The sequence below is a fragment of the Diadema antillarum genome, unplaced genomic scaffold (assembly GCF_040938485.1).
Source record: "Diadema antillarum isolate AM-2024a unplaced genomic scaffold, OU_Dant_1.0 seq00000136_RagTag, whole genome shotgun sequence".
NCBI classification, from domain to species: domain Eukaryota; kingdom Metazoa; phylum Echinodermata; class Echinoidea; order Diadematoida; family Diadematidae; genus Diadema; species Diadema antillarum.
The window spans coordinates 355,501-372,995 of record NW_027271213.1 but is presented as its reverse complement, the minus strand read 5'-3'; the positions used below and the strand labels follow the sequence as shown (position 1 = coordinate 372,995).

Here is a 17,495-nt window from a genome sequence, read left to right as displayed (position 1 = left end):
GGATAAAACACTGCATAACTATGTTATTAAAGGACAAGTTCACCTTCATAAACATAAGGATTGAGAGAATGCAACAATATTAGTAGAACACATCAGTGAAAGTTTGAGGAAAATTGGACAATCGATGCAAAAGTTATGAATTTTTAAAATTTTTGTGTTGGAACTGGTGGATGAGGAGACTACTACAGCTTGTGAGTCATATGCGTACAACATTATAAAGAAAATGTAAAAGAAAAGTCAACATATTTTCACTTTTTCGCATAATAAAAGAGCACTTGACTTGCCTGTTTCTAAAGGCAGGGGGAAAAATATTACCCATAACATTTGTCGGTAACGAGTCAGGGGAATGTGTACTTTTTTCAAAAGATGGAATTTTGTGAAATTCTCTTTATATTTTCCTTATATTGTTGTACGCATGTGACATCTAAGTTATTCATACACTGCAGTAGTCTTCTCATCCAGCGGTTACTGCACAAAAACTTCAAAAATTCATAACTTTTGAACGGATTATCTGATTTTCCTCAAACTTTCAATGATGTGTTCTACTAATATTGCTACATTCTCTCAATCCTTATGTTTATGAAGGTGAACTTGTCCTTTAAATAAACGCTAATGCTATCCAACATACCGCACACAAGATCTGACTTTAGTGGAATGTTTGACAGAATGACATCTCACATTCTCACAGCCAAAGAAATCTTTACAGCTTTGTATCTTACCTCAAGGCCACTAAACCAAAACACTTGGATGGCAAGTGTTTTATTCTACTTCAAATAAATGCAGGGAATGTTTTTTTAGTACAATCACATGTGACATATAACGTGAAGCACTTGTCTAAGGCCCAATTCAAATCCAGATCAACAAGACAAGTAACTGTACATCTTCAAAAGACTGAAATGTGCCAGTACAGCAATACACCATGATTGGCATAGGTGGACATACACAATAATGGCCCATCTTAAAGGTTTAAAATACTATTCAGAGTTGCCACCAATGTAGACCCTAAGTCAGTAAAGAAAATATGATTAATGATCAATAATAAATTGCACAAGAAATATTCTTCAACAGTTTTGTATGGGATGTCATTTCTTGATAATACAGAAATCCTTTCCCACAGGAGAACAGCCAAAGAATGTTTTGCCAAAGAAAGAACATTAACAAATGAATGATCATGTTTAAATCTCATTATTGACTGGTATTTGAGAAACCCACACAATATCTTGCAATGTGTAACTACAAGATTGAACAAAAACAGAGTATCTGACTGGAATCAGACTAGACCACATAATATCTTGCAATGTTTGAACTTCACGACTAAAGCAAAATAAAATATCTGACTGAAATTTGGATATCAAACCTACATAATATCCTACAAGGTTTGAACTTTACCACTACACCAAACAGAGTATCTGACTAGTCTTTGACTAACCCATGGAACTTCCAGCAATGTTTGAACTGAACAAAACAGAGCATCTGACTAGTACTGTAAAAGTGGGTATTTTTGTGCAACTAATTTTTCACACCTGGCCCAATAAGAAGAGTTTCTCATGTTTTTAATTCTGCGAAATCAAGACAGTAAGAACTGGAACATACGGCATGCAAAAATATTTGCAAGCTTTTATTTTCGCGCTAGTTTCTGATTGTGCGAAATGTGCGAAAATTTCAACACCGCGAAAATTTCCACTTTTACAGTATTTGACTAACCAACATAATATACTACAATATTTGAACTTCACAGCTAAATAAAACAGAGTATCTGACTGGCACTCAACCAACATACATTTAAAAACTCATATGATAACAATAGCTGACAAGAAAGAAAGAATAAAACATCTAATGAGAAAAAGAAAGTCATAAAGACTCACCAGAGGAGACCGGAGTATAGCGCCACCTGCACGAAGTAACCCAGGATCTGGATGATCATCCCTGCTATTTGGATACCATCCCAGTTGCAAATCTCCACACAGAGCTGCAGATATATATTAAAGTGAGAGAGAGAGAGAGAGAGAGAGATAGAGATTATGAAGAAAGAACACAAGGAAGGTGTGGCCAGAGGGGTCAAATAGGAAAACAAAACAAAACAAAAAATGTGAAAGAGACACTGCTACCTTTACTGAGTGTATGATGTTGACTAGCAAAGAGTCATGGAACAAGAGTCATGGGATTCAAAATGCAAATACCTCTGTGACGGAGCATGTCAAATACAATGAGGGGAAGACTTTCAAAAAGCCTGAAATGATGAATTCTCCTACACCGAAAACACAGTAACAGGAATTCTCCTACACTGAAAAAACAGGAAGTGAAAATATGACTTTTTCATTTCATTCCATTTCGTTTCAATACAGCCTAAAATACAAGGAGATATCACTATTTTTCTCACCAAACCACTAAACTGTTGACAGTTTAGTCTAAAAACAATTTTTTAATAACTATTGTTCATATCTTTTTATATCTAACAATACTTGCAAATGATTTTAATGATTAAAAATATTGTGGGGTTTTTTTTTCCTATCCTAAACTCACATTTTAGAACTGTTTTGCAGCACTAACACTGGGTTTTTGTTTCATCTACAAATGGTAAATTATGCCTTTAATCACCATGGGGTTTCTCTGAATCCAATCTAGACATAATTCTTTCCCTTCAATGAACTCACCTTGAAGTTTACTACCAGGACACAGGCTGTTGTTACTATGGTTCCAAATGCCCACAGACCATAATTCTGTAGAAATGTACGAATTAAAGGTCAGAGCAAGGATGGTCACGTATTACAAATTTGTCACGTAAGTATTTACAAACATAGAAGTCAAATAAAAAAAAAGGAAAAGAAAGGATCAAACCCACAAAACCTGAAGTCACATACTTGTGATATACGACCTTACGTCACAGAAACTGACAGGAAGTGAAAATATGACCTTTTTTTCAGTCAAGTTAGATTGTGAAATTAAGAAATTAATTACTTTGAAATAATATGTGTTCCTAGCTCTCTAAAATAATTGATAGCAATTCTAACTTGCAGGAACTTTACTTTCACTTTTACTTAACTAAACTGTTTGAATCACAGCCGTATGTGTATTTTATAGATGTACAAGTACAAAAGCGGTATCAGTGTTCTGATCAGGTCCCTGTAAAACTGAATAAGAAATAGTTATCATAATTATCATCATTATTATTATCATCACTTCACAGGAAAAGAGCTTTTATACATGTACATGTATTCAGTATCTGTTAATGTGCACCACCTCATTCCTTACTCTTTGACTAAGTAGAACAAGATGCACATTTATAACAGTAAAACAAGAAAGAAGTGCCATTTATGAGTATGAGATAGATAAACGCGGCTGTTCAGAGTCTGACTAACCTGCATATTTCGCATGAGGGAGACATCATCCTTAAAAAGCCACATGGCCCCAAAGAAGAAGACTAGAGACTGGTATATACCTGGTGAAAGGCAAAGTGAATTCTTTACTTTAAGTAACTTTCATTTGGGCTTTTATCCAATACTTCTACCATGCCCGAGAATTAAAAATACATAAATCAGAGAAAATCCTACCATTTGTTCTTATAACAAAATGATAACACATTTCATAAATAGGTAACTCCAGCTTCAATGAAAAACATCAATGTTGTGGCTTAGCACAAACTGATAGCATGAGGTTCTATGATTCAGATAGTAATTCTAGCTTTAAAAATCAATGTAAAATTTGTCTGCCACAACCGTTCAAGGACCACAGTGGACACAGATTAAGTATGTCATCCTAGAGATAGTGCTCCATGTTTTTGTGTATGATCAAATAGAGCTTGTGCCGTGCATCAGCACAGTGTTGTCGATATATTGTTCTGGAAGTTAAATAGCAGTGCTGCTGTTGGAATTTTTACAGTTATACGTCATACAGATAATTCAGCTATCAACAAATCAAAGTCAATGGAGGCTCACACGGTCTTCATACTACAGGGGGAACCAATTAATGGATGCCCTCATACAAAAATACACCGGAAGGCGAAAAAGATGAGGCACGGTGAAATCACCTACCGAGCAAAACCCAGTACACATTGTGCCGCATTTTGAAATGGCCGTTGCGGAGATTACTCTTGTAGAGCTTCGGATTGGCAAGGAGAACGTGGGCCGGTAGGTGTTGCTCCACGATGCCGTAGAGTAAGATTGGTAATGCGCAGAATGTGATGTTGTACAGAGTCAGGTACATGCTGTCAAACATGGGCTGCAGGAGATGACAAGTGTTCAAGAAAAACAAAAATGAAAAACAAGAAATATGAACATGTTCATTTCATCCTTAATTCTCATCACAAACAGCATCACTGTAAGTTTTAAAGAAAAACAAGAGTTGAAGTATTGGGACCATTTTCTATAAAACAATCATAAGCACACCATAGCCAGTAAATTTAAGTTATTTATCTCATCTTTGAGTAAGGACAACTGTAATTGCCAAAATCATATCCAAAACCTCTAGATTAAAAATTTTGACTTTGTGACACATACAAAGAGGGTCATATTCTCTTCCGGCATTAATGATCTCATGTCAAAATCTGAAATTCAAGATGAATTTTGTCTGAAATTGCTTAAATGCTTAAGTCCCTTTAGATAACTCCTGCATGACAGCTTTGGTCTATTGTTCACACAATAGATTATCTCTAGTACTCTTTAAGCATCATTTTCTCCCTTTTTGAGAAATTTGCTAGTCTTTTAGGACCTAAAAATAAAATTCTTTTGAAAAATTGTCTTTCGTTTCTCAAACGCTCACAAATACAAGTCTCTTTTACAAGCCAAAAGCCATTGGAAGTGAAATACTCAGGTACTGAGTCACAGACATCGTCTTTTCTGTGGGCATAACTCACTGGAATTTAAATGGGAGGCTGCATGTTGATCGTACAGCACTACAGTCGTCATAACTTCCCCACGCAGACTCTGCACAAAAACCACACAGGCTCAGTTCGATTTCCAAGCCGAAACTACAGAGAATGCACAGCAACTACAGTTAAACTAAGGATTACTTGCACTGATTTATTTGCATCGCCCCCAGACCACTTAGACAATTTATAGCCCAGGCAAACATGAATTGATCATAAAGGGAGTTTATTTCCGACACCACGGAGAGGCAGCATGCAGTAAATCATACCTGTTCTGACATTTCTGAGAAGAAGGAGAAGTAGAACTGGCAGGTGATGAAGGCAAAGTTCTGTGGAAAATAAGAATAAATTATAAACTCAGTGAATGCAATATCACGTAAACATCTTGGAGTGCATAGTTAATCATTCACCTTACAGAAATTTGTTCAATAACTCTTTATAAACTGACGTCAAAGGAAGTCTTTACCAAATGCATGCTTTGAAGTAAGATTATTGACCTACTCTAATTGATTTAAATATTGTTTGAACAAAATATTGTTTTGATATCACAACCATGTGTTCACAGTACTGCAAATCATAAATAAAATGGACAAAACACAGTCATCATTATGCAATAAATCTCTTATCAATGGACAAGAGCAGTGACATCCATACTGCTTCCCTAACCCAGATTTTCTCACACATATTTTAGATTCTGAACAGTTATACTAAAAGATAATTTGAAAATCTTGGGAAATCTCTGCTAATTTGTGGCACCTTGTAAAAGAAGTACTGGACGGTGATGGCCATGCGATGGTAGTACCACTGGCCGTGGACCAGGAGAATACGTAGGAGGAACTTGAATCGGGAGAAGGCGTAGTCGCTGCACCGGACAGCTTGTCGCCCCTCCTTGCCCATGATTCCTGGTATGGGGGAGATTTGGAAATAAGTCAGGATTTTTGTCTCTTTCTCAGAATGCAAAGGACTATTAACAACACTGTGGCAGGGTTAAAATAGAGAAGTGTGCATGATGGAACCTAGATGACACCATTTAAAATCAATGTTTGCTTTACTACAACTAAACGAGTGGCATTTGCTCTTGCCATTCTCCTCTTGACAGACCCACCTCACTATTAAAGCAAGCAAAATTAATATATTCAAAGTACCTATAACATGGTTCTACATGAGCAGTGACTCGGTGTCACCGAAAAATAGATGTCAGGCCACTAAATTTCCAAAATTTGCACAGAGAGTTTCGCTTTTCAATGCATCTTAAAAACTTGTTCACAGAATCCTATTCTCCATGGAAATATATACTGTGAATGCAGTAACTCATTAAGAACAGAGTTCAGGCAAATTTTCTTTTTAAATCTTCATAACTCAAATAATACCTATTTAAGGCCTAAGCAGAATGTAGCACAGCTTCAGTATCTAATGTTTGACTATAGTGACTAACACTCAATACAAAAAGTGTGACACTCAGATAACTACAATGTACATAGTATATGTACAGGGAACTAACATACATATATACAATGTATGTATCAAGGTGCTGCATATATTGTAAGCACTTGCCCGATTGCCCGGGGGGCAAGTGAAAATCAAAGTTGGGCAAGTGTTTTGGAACGATAACAAAAATGATTGCCCAATTTGGGCAAGCAAAAAGTTTGGAAGTCACTTTTTTTCACTTTTTTTACCCCCTACAAACACACAAGTCATCCGTACAGAAGCCCAAAGGTAATGACTGCTAGTGATGCACAGCACTCAAATTTCATTTCAACAATTTTCCAACACTTACATGTACACTGTACATGATGAAGCTCCAATGCAGTGCAACACCAACTCGATTGAACCAAATTTGTTTCTCCAATGTGTCAGCGGGCGAATCAATGTGTGCTGTGTTATTTATATGATTGCGTTTCATCAAATCTTTGACTACAACATTTTCTCATTCTATTTTAACTTTCTTTTTGGGCAGGTAAAATTCATGTTCAGGCCAGGGCAAGAGGGGAAAATAAGTACTGCAGCGTCTTGTGTGTCCACACTGAATGCTCAGTCGTTTGACATCATGACATCTTACCCAAGCCAAGATGAGCTTCTTGGATCATACTGACATCATTCGCCCCGTCGCCTATCGCCATGGTTGAAGGCTTGGATGGCGATTCCTTCACCAGCTTGACAACCTATCAACACAAGGGACACAAAATTAGTAAGCCTAGAGGGGAGAGGCACTTGACATGAAAAAAGGAGTAGGAAAGCAGGTGTAGTTTAAGAGTCTCGTAGGCACGGAAGGATGTGCAAATATCTCTATCAGTTCATAAGTGGCATTAGCCAATAAACCAATTTTACACTGAATGCCCATATACTTTATTTGCAGGCCACCACGTTCCCATACAGAACAGGTTAAATCAGTTGACTAATTTTCTTTAAAGCTTCCAAATAGTCTAGATATTCATGATATCATACTGGACCTGTAATTAAAGGGGAAGGCTAGTAACTGATCAGTGGGAATCAGTGGAAATGCTGGGAGATGATTGTTCCAATCCTTATGGGATTCATTCAAGAGTACATTATATATCTATTGTTGTGTGAAAATTATTTGCTTCAGAATGGTCTCATATTCAAGTAATGTGCAGTTTAATGTTTCCAGGTAAGCATGCCTGGTCAGTGACGGGGCATTAAACTGCACATTACTTGAATATGAGACCATTCTGAAGCAAATAATTTTCACACAACAATATATGTACAATGTACTCTTGAATGAATCCCATAAGGATTGGAACAATCATCTCCCAGCATTTCCACCGATTCCCACTGATCAGTTACTAGCCTTCCCCTTTAAGCAATGGTTTTTATCTTATAATTTAATAATATTCTTTAAAAAAATATGAAAAGATGCTTCTAATTCATACTGATGATTTGTGTGAAAGCATTGGCTTATAACGCCTGTGTGTGATATGTTTTTATTACTCTATTCTGCTAGTGCTGATAATCTCTTTTTACACCACTAGGTATGTATTGCCTCGTTTTCTTGAATGATGAAAGTAAATGACATTAAAAAATAGTGATCATGAGGATATCGAGCACGAAGAGTGTGCAAGTGTTTTACTTTATTTTTTTCCCATCAAATAAACTGCCCCTATTATCATTGACATAAAAGTGGAATATCTCTGCCAAATCTAACATTGTATGAAAGGGATTGTGCTATCATGATGAGCAGAGTGAATAGTGGGACCGAGGATTGGCTTTAACCCGTTCCACACAGAAACCTGCTGGCCTGTGTACTAAGTCTATGGGGATTTCAGAATTCAGTATGGAAAGGGTTAAAGGCATGATTTACCATTTGCAGGTGAAACAAAAACCCAGTATCAGTGCTTCGAAATAGTTCTAAAATTTGAGTTAAGGATAGAAAAGACCATTGTAAAAATTTGAATCAGTATAGTCGATGTTACAGTATTGTTAAAACTACAATATGTGAACAATAGTTACCTGGTATAATAAAAATTTCCAGACTAAACCGTCCACAGTTATGGTTTATTGAGAAAAATAGTGATATCTCCTTATATTTTAGGCTTTATTGCAAAAACTTTATATGGTAGGATGTTTTTTGATACAACAGACCTACACATATGCATCAAATGTGATAACTTGAACATTTTTTTAAATCTGTGTAGCCAAAGGTAAGCTGGACCTTTAATACCTGAGCCTTCTGGAGTGGTGACATCCTACAACACAGCACAGCCTCACATTGCAGGCAGAGATCCCTGAGGGCAATCGTAAAGTTTTCTAGGGCTAGCGCTAGGCTGGGGCCATCCACGACCAAAGCATACTTCTTGCTGGGTTCTAATCTCATCCTACACAAAAAAGGATTAAATATCAAAGTGCAAATCATTGTGAAGTATCAAATATCCAAAGTTATTAAACAGGCACCATATAAATTACAGGGTTGGTTGTAGTTTTTCCATACTCGCATGTATCTAGATGAAAAAGACACTTTCACTGTGCTTGACCATCAAATTTCCATCAAATTCTACACACAGACATTGCTCAACTTGTAGCTCAACTTGTAAAACATCTTTTTTTTTAATTGTTTAACCTCCCTCCATGTTTAAATGCCCTGTAATCATCAGAAAAAAATTATAAAAACAAAAACAACAAACACAGCAAACATAGTGTTTGTTAGGTTTTGTCACAGTTGGACACAAAATAGAAAAGTTATGGGACTGGAAAGTTTCACACGTATTCACAAACTCGTCGCTAATAGGCACAACCAGATGTATGCAAATTGAGTGAGGTAATGATGTCATGGACTCACAAGCCTTTCATTGACAACTTCAATAAATTTCCTTTCTGACCTCAAAATAAAAAATAAAAAAAATACTGTCTCACTCATAATGATACCATAAGATGGTAATAACTCTTTATGAGGAAAGGAGATAGTTGGTACAGTACTGTACAAAAATACCTCTTTTCTTTTTTTTTACTGAAAACATTCTTTTTATAATACTTTTGTCTACAAGACGACACCATTATCTCATCTAATATGCACAATTGAGTGACTAATCTCACTCTACCTTATTAAGATCATGTGAAATTTCACAATTCGATAACTTCATTATTCTATCAAATTCCTTATAGTCAAACATTCATAATTTCCCATACTGAGTTCAGAGACCCCAACTCTCCCGCTTTCGACGGGAGGTCTCCCGCCGAAAGCCTATTTTTGTAAAATCTCCTGTTCTCCCGCTTGAGATTTAATTTCTCCCTCTTGAAATGATTTCTAACTTTGTGTCATTGCATGTTGAAAAATAAGCCTTTTATAGCACGAGATAACATCTAGAACCCTAAAGCTGGACCCCGGCCACAAGGAACTTCGCGCTTTGCGCACATCAAGTTTGAGTCTCCTGTTGCTAGGGGTTTCAGGCGGGAGAATCTCCAGATCAGAAGGTGCTTGGGGTTGGAGTCTCTGTGAGTTTCCACGCTGTCCAACCTATTTGTACAAACAGTTCAGTACTGACTGTGCCTCTCATGTTATAGGTGATATCCACTAAAAATGGAAATTTTTGCACAAGTAATTTTTTGCGCTCGGCTGAGTTAGATAAATCTGGCGTGTTTTTACTTTCATGGAATTAAACTGCAATAAATAGTATTTAATATAACAGGCTAAGAATTAGTGTGCTTTTATTTTCATCAAAGTTTCATGTCACCAGTAATGTGCGAAAATGTCCACTTTGGCAGTATGAGACTGTAAAAAATGACGGAGGCCTCACTGTTCGGCATGTCTGCTCAACGTCTGCGAACAGGTCTGCGCAGACGTCCGCTTAACCAATAGCAGCTCCACTGTACCGTCCTTGAAGTGACCACAGGAGTGGCTGATGTTGACCGCTGTCTCCTGCTTGTCCCCCGTCAGCACCCAGATCTGTGAAGGAGATAATAATTAGCTAGTCTTTATATAGCGCATTTCGCAAGTGTTAGATATCTCATAATGCGCTTTACATGACTATTACTACCCTGGTCACTCGATACACATCACATCACATCTGTTTCAGGGCAATTACCCCCCAGCTAAATACTGGTTAGTGGTAAGGTTAGAGTAAAGATTAGGGTTAGATTTAGGGCATAGAGTTTGGGTTAGGGTTAGGATTAGGGTTAGGATTAGGTTCAGGATTAGGATTAGGGTTAGGGGAAGGGGAAGGGTCCGGGGTAATTGCCCAGGGGGTAATTGCCCTAGACCCCATCACATCACATGTCACAGTGATGCCACATCATTCAACAACATCAAGACAGTTCTTCCAAGATATACATCAAGAATCCCTGAAAAACTATTTCCAAGGCTCTTCTAAATGTGATAAGTGTGGATCATATAATATAATACAAATGGAAATATCACTCAGAAAAATAATCCTGAGATTATCAGATTAAGTTACATTCACTAGTTGATTGTACACACACCTGTGCATGTATCTTCAGATACTGCATAAGCTCTTATTTTCGCGAAGGTTTAATTTTCGTGAGTTTCGCGAATCGCAGTTGGATCATGAATTTAACAACAAAAGAAAATGTCTTGATGCGCTTGAATGATGGTGCATTTACATTAGCGTCAGCGTCAACCGGGAAAATGACATCTCACACAAAATGTCTATGACCTCCTAAGTTGTGAAAACAGCGTATACAGTACCTCCTGGGGTATTGTACATGTACTTTTATGTATTATAGGAGAGGCAAAATTGAAATAAAACTAGTCAGCTTTTAAATGATTCCCGAGTCCTGTTCATTTATGTATGTGTACCTTGATACCGGCTTCGCGTAGCGCTTCCATCGTCTCGGCAACCTGATCCTGCAACCTGTCCTCTACACCAGTAGCTCCCAAAAGATGGAGGTCCCGTTCAATGGCGCTGAAAGCATCATTCATCTTCAGACAAACAAAGGACAAGAAAGGATTTATTTGACTCTCAAGTTTAAGGACTGTCAAATAGAATTGCACAACGCATTCATGACCTAAGATATTCATTCAATAATGTAGTTATAAGAGAAATGTCTCTCTCTCAAAAAAAAAAAATACACAATTTTGTCATCAACAAGAGAAGGAATTGATGACCGAGCACCAGATTTACGCAGGCAGCCACTTTAGACAAAAGACTGCTTCAGCAGTTTCACTGTAATGGATTCTGAATATGTGATATTTGCTACACAGCACAAGCTATCACATGGCTAATACCCTGTACTATCAAACTGACACCTGGGAGGCATTTCATCAAGTGTTTTGTCAGATTTTTTTTTTTCTCTCTGACAAATTTGCTCTCAGCCAATCAGATGCAAGGATTTCAATAGCATATAATAATTTGTCAGAAAAAATATATCTGACAAATGCTTCAATGATGAAATGCCCCTCTGGTGGATCCAGCGCTTACTTGAGTATGACACCTTCATTCACGGACACTGCCATTGGCAGTTACTGCTGTGATGTTGCCACCTTATACACTGTATTCAAAATTATGCCATTAGGTAGAACTATATTAATGTGTATACGCACACTATGCAAAGCAGCGCGGTTATTGGTTTGCGCTATAAAGATCTTGCAAAGATGTAGACTTATTCTTCATATCTGTCCATTGAATTTATCATTTCTGCTTATGTGAGTGTGCTTTGTAAACTGCACAATATACAACACACATCAAAAGCAACTCACCACAGCGGCAGTGGTGGGATTCAAACCGACTACAACAGTTACATGTACAGTGTAACAACAAATTAACACTTTTGTCAATTGCTCCTTTTTTTTAAATCAATTCTCCACATTCACATCTGTTGTCAGCACATAAAATCTAAGATGTATACATCTCACACAACTAGATATAATACTAATGAGGAGGTCGGGAGATCCTATACTATAACAGCATTTACTTGTGCGGGTTAGAAAAATTGCCCGAAAATGTGAGAACAGCAGTTGACCCCTGACCTTTTCTTCCCGGTTGTTCAGTGCCGTGGCCGCTTCTCTCAGCTTTTCTTCGAGCATGGCATAGGTTTCCTCACTGAGCTTCCTCTGACCGTAGCATAGTGTTCGCAGTCCCAGCTGGATAATGACATTGTTTAAAAAAAAGAAAAAAATGAGATGCAATTGAGAGGTTCATCGCAAGAAACTCACTCAACGGTACTTCACTTGACAAAACTCATGTGTCTATAAACGTTTGCATTACATAAGGTTGTAAAGCAGTTCTTGAGACTACAATATACAACTTGGCACTAAAACCAGATTTGCACAAAGCATAATTATCAAACTCAGAAAGGATTTGACACACTTTGAACAGGAGCAGATTTCTGAACTCGATGAGAAATGGTGTCAAACGGGACAGTATCAAATTTACATCAGAATACCCCGATTTAAGGTTTCTTTTACGTGATAAACTCGTCCCCTAGTAACTGCAAATGAAAAGGGCTTGAGTCTCCCATGATAAAGCCAAATTCTGCCCATAGCTCACAAGATGTCCATTTTGCTCGTGAAGATTTACCTTACATCAAACTGAAAAATATCTGTGTAATGCCTAGTTTTAACCAAAAAGGGCATTTCCAACTGAGGGACAAGGCAATATCCAGTAATTCCATGAGTACTGAGAATGCTTTAAATCTTTTTCTCACCATGGCGTAGTCGCTGACGTGTTGGTCAGTAACCTCCTTCTGCCCACTGATGCTCTTCCGTAGGATTGTTGACTCCGCCCCTTTGCAGAGGAGCAAATTCTCTCCTGTGAGCACAGTAAACAACAACAGCAACAACAATCCCACACATAAACACACACACACACATAAAGACAAAGCAGTAAACTGGTAAATTAGAATAATGTACACTCAATGATGGCAGATATAACATCAATCAAATTTTAAAGACAATAACATTAAAACTAACAAAAATACACAACGATACTATTCTTGGGGTCAGGTAAATGCCACTTTGGGTAGTTGGACAAAAAACACACAGGTTACCTCAACATATGCAGAGACTGAGCATGAATGCAGGTGCACACTAGCAGTGTATGGATCTATGCACTGATACAGTGACACAATACGATGTTCACGAACTTGGGACTGTCAGCATTCAGAATTCTCAACCTACTATTGATTCCCTTCCATACTTTGTCAATTAAATTTCTTACATCCAGATAAGATAACAGCAAATGCAGATGATATATTTTAAACTTGCATCAAAATAAATGATGGTATATGTAACTTCGACCCCTGATTACCAACTACAAAGCATACACTATTGTCTCTTGAGAAGAGGTTGAAAATCGACCACTACGATCCGGATATTTTCTCACCATTTGGGGTTTTTAAGATAATGCTCATGCACTTCCGGGTCGGGTCAAACTCCAGGACATTGAGGATCTGATACCTGAGAATGCTCCCTTTGTGCTTGACATCCAGGTATTCCTGGGTTCCTCCAAGAAACACTGTGCCGAATCTATCGATCAAGATGCCATGAGATCACAGGAGAGGAAAGGTGAAGATCTGTGGGATTTGTGATCCCCCTCAAAAGAGATTCATGCTCCAAGTTTTTTGGCTTGGTAGAATTGTAACTGAAACACTTTTTATCTTAAACATACACCCAACACATTCAAATGCTAATTGTTTTGTGGTGTTTTTAAAGAGTAACACTACTATAAAAACACCATAAAACAATTAGCATTTGAACGATCATTGTCAAACAAAATGCCATTGTGTAACTTCTTCAGACTGCATGACTGAGTTGTATAGCATGGCACATGAAAAGTGTGAATCAAACTTGTAGTACAGCAAAGTATTTTCACAATTGTTACCTTAAAAACAATTTTGGTCTAGACAGTCAAAGAAAAGGAGAGATTCAAATGGGAGATTCCGACAACAAAGGGAAGGTAGGGCCAGACGAAGGACTAGAAAGCAGAAACTAACAATTTACAAACAAAATAGAAAGATTTACTGCATACGTAAGTTTAGGAAAAAGAGAAGGATATGAGGACTACAGAGAAACAATAAAAGAGATTCCGCTAACGCTACAAAAGAAACTTTAGAAAATGGTAGAGACAAAAAAAAATTTAAGGACAAATTCACCTTGTATGGATTGAGTGAATGCAGCAATATCAGTACGATGCAGCAAAATAAGACGATCCATTCAAGAGTTATAAATTTGTGAAGTTTCACTGCCACTATCGCTGGATGAGAAGACTACTACAGTTTGTGATGTCACATGCATAGAATGATAATTATTAAGAAAATATATTTGAAGAAAACTAAACATATTTTCACTTTTCTCACACAATAAAAGAGCAACTGACTTGCCCATTTCAGAAGGCAAAGGGAAATAATATACCCTTAACATATCCTTAACACAAGAAGTCGAGGGAATGTGTTTAAGGGGGGAAAAAAATGTGGAATTTTCTTTATATTTTCTTTAGGTTGTTCTACGCATTCGACATCACAAACTGTAGTAGTCTTCTCATCCAGCAATGGTGGAACTGAAACTTCAAAACTTTATAACATTGAATAGATAGTTTTTTCCTCAAACTTTCACTGATGTATTCTATTCATACTGATGCATTCACTCAATCCACATCAAAGAGATGGTATACATGTAGTTTTGGTTGAGATGGGGATTGAGGTTATAGCTTTTTGCAAGATAATAAGAAGCCACTCATATTATATATTAGAGAGCATACAATTCTAAGAGAAATTCAAAGTTTATTTGGTGAAAATTGGTTTTGAAATGGCCGAGATATATATGCAAAAACATTGTAAAACAAAGTGGTCCTAATATAACATGAGACCCACCCCCTCCCTTATCATAACTCTTTGTTTTTGCATATTTTGGCCATTTCAAAGCCAATTTTTATTAAACAAACCTTGAATTCCTCTTAGAATTGTATGCTCTTCAATATTTCATAACATATAAGTGGTTTCTAATTATCTATAAAAAAAAAGAAGCTAAAACCTGAATCCCCATCTCAACTAAAACTACACCATCCCTTTAAAAGTAGACTTGTCCTTTCATACTGAGCACAGATAAGGTTGTAGCATAATCAGTTATTCAAGGGAGACAAAACTATCACTCACTGGCTTGCTGCTTCAACGAGTGCCTTCTCGTCAGGCGAGGAGGCCTCGTATTTGAGCACCCGGTCTTCTCCAACGTTGCCGTTCATGACCCTGCCTCCCTTTGGGGCGCCCTCGTTGCTGACATGCACAGTATGACACAGCGCCATCGCCAAAAGGAACTGGTCCTTGTCAAACTGCACGCGACAAAAAAAAAAAGCAAAAGATACTCAAAAATCATACTGCTTGTCACAACACAAGATGTATCCTGTTGCGTGGGAATTAAGGTACAGCAAAACAACAAAATTTGTTGTTGTTAATGATGTATTGTATAGCTTAGGAAAGCACGGAAGAACAACACATTATTATATCATGTGGCTTGAGAAAGGAAAGTAAAAACCAGTTAATGGGTATACTACGGGTAAGATTTCAGTGCATACTTAAATTTCACCATGGAAACAATTCAAAATACACGTAACTCCGAAAACCAAAGCTTTCTGTATAAAATACTGAATAGAGTGTTGCTGCAACAGCTATACTGTTGTAAATTTGATGGCATTACGATACTTTATCATAAAAAAAAATACTGTTCACTTTTACCAATTATGTGCACATCTGTACACTAATTTGTTTGTATGACTCCTTGTGGAATTACATGACGAACAATTTGTGCAGTCTCTTTTTCATTTATGTATCAAGGTATGACTTTTCGTTGTTGTTTTAGATATTGAACAATGATAGTAGAACCAGGGTAAAAAAGTTTTATGCATATTAGTACATTCGTGCGTGAGTGTTGTTCTCTCGTGCAGAAAGGGTTGTACATACCAGTAAATTAGCACTTTGCTGCTGCCCCCCCCCCCCCTCGTGACACACTGATCAATTAAGGTTCTGTTTTATAGGTATGTTAGTCATTTTTGAGCATTCATAAATGTTCAAGATGACGTAGCAAAACAATATTGTTGCTTCATTACATACTATTACTTTCTATATCTTTTTTTTTTCTCTAGGTGCTCAAACTTTGTACATACAAATGTACACAGCTTCATACAGTGTGGACTGCCATCTCAGAGGAAGTTGTAACTTTCATATCATTTCCTTATCTGCAATATCTTCACACTTTCTGACCTTTAATAGCTGTCACTAAACTGTCATCCATCCCTTTGCTCTGTGTGTTTACACTACACTTGCAGGAGATACAATCTCTACTGATTGACAGACTCAATATGACTGGCATGCACAAATATATTGAAAGGCCACCAGAATTTAATAGGTGTCAACTGTATGACGGACTTTAAGAGAACCATTTTGAATAACACACTGTGCTATAATATTTTGAAATATTTCTCTTTCTTTCTTTTTTTGATCAAATGCATACATATTGAAATAATACCCTGCACTTTTTTTAACCTTTCATTTTACTACAAGCAAGAATGTAATTTCACTAATTCCATGCCCTGGATCTAGACATCACCACAACAGTGTACATGAAGGCAACTGTAGTAGAGGAATCATGTTAACTCTATGTGGGCAATGTTTGCAAGCCCAACTCAGTTGGCAGCTCTTTCCAACTTTGCATATTTTGCTAAAATGCGCAACCCACAGACAAACTGATCGATATATCGTAATATACCACATTACGTTGAAAGAGTCATAGCCACAGCTTTGTCATGAAATTTTACATCACAGCAAAGCTTGAAATTTTCTGCACAACTTTGCTGCACTAAAATTACAAGCTTTGTTGTACTGCATTTCTAGCACAAACGCTTTTATAAAAAGTTACATGACTTTGAAAAGCTTAACATGTGCTGCTGCATTTGTGTCATGCACATTACAGTATGTCCCAAAAAGAAATTACAATGGGGCCCTCCGCAATGACATCTTTAAAAATATTGCATCAATCTAAATACAAATTCAGGGTATGAAACAGTAACTCATTGCCCACATCTTACAAAAACCCCATTTGATTTGCTTCAGTGGTCAAAGAGAAATACAGAATTTTGTAGATGTCGGGAATCTCTTCCGTCCAAAATCTGTCTATTATTCACACACAAGAGCATTGAATTGCTAAAATTGGAAGAATCAGACTCATGACATG

At 37.1% G+C, this 17,495-nt stretch overlaps 1 protein-coding gene across 1 annotated transcript in view; it reads right to left on the bottom strand.

Moving 5' to 3' along the window:
- Positions 1–17,495, bottom strand: part of LOC139727611 (phospholipid-transporting ATPase IF-like) — a 99,878-nt gene that overhangs the window by 21,925 nt on the left and 60,458 nt on the right. The window contains exons 14-27 of the mRNA XM_071638592.1: positions 15,425–15,597; positions 13,657–13,799; positions 12,980–13,083; positions 12,303–12,416; positions 11,133–11,255; positions 10,114–10,262; positions 8,544–8,697; positions 6,924–7,026; positions 5,621–5,766; positions 5,134–5,193; positions 4,032–4,218; positions 3,360–3,439; positions 2,655–2,720; positions 1,866–1,969 (exon numbers count right to left, since the gene is read on the bottom strand). Coding sequence (XP_071494693.1) covers positions 1,866–1,969; positions 2,655–2,720; positions 3,360–3,439; positions 4,032–4,218; positions 5,134–5,193; positions 5,621–5,766; positions 6,924–7,026; positions 8,544–8,697; positions 10,114–10,262; positions 11,133–11,255; positions 12,303–12,416; positions 12,980–13,083; positions 13,657–13,799; positions 15,425–15,597 — 1,706 coding nt within the window. The remainder of the gene's footprint in view (positions 1–1,865; positions 1,970–2,654; positions 2,721–3,359; positions 3,440–4,031; positions 4,219–5,133; positions 5,194–5,620; positions 5,767–6,923; positions 7,027–8,543; positions 8,698–10,113; positions 10,263–11,132; positions 11,256–12,302; positions 12,417–12,979; positions 13,084–13,656; positions 13,800–15,424; positions 15,598–17,495) is intronic.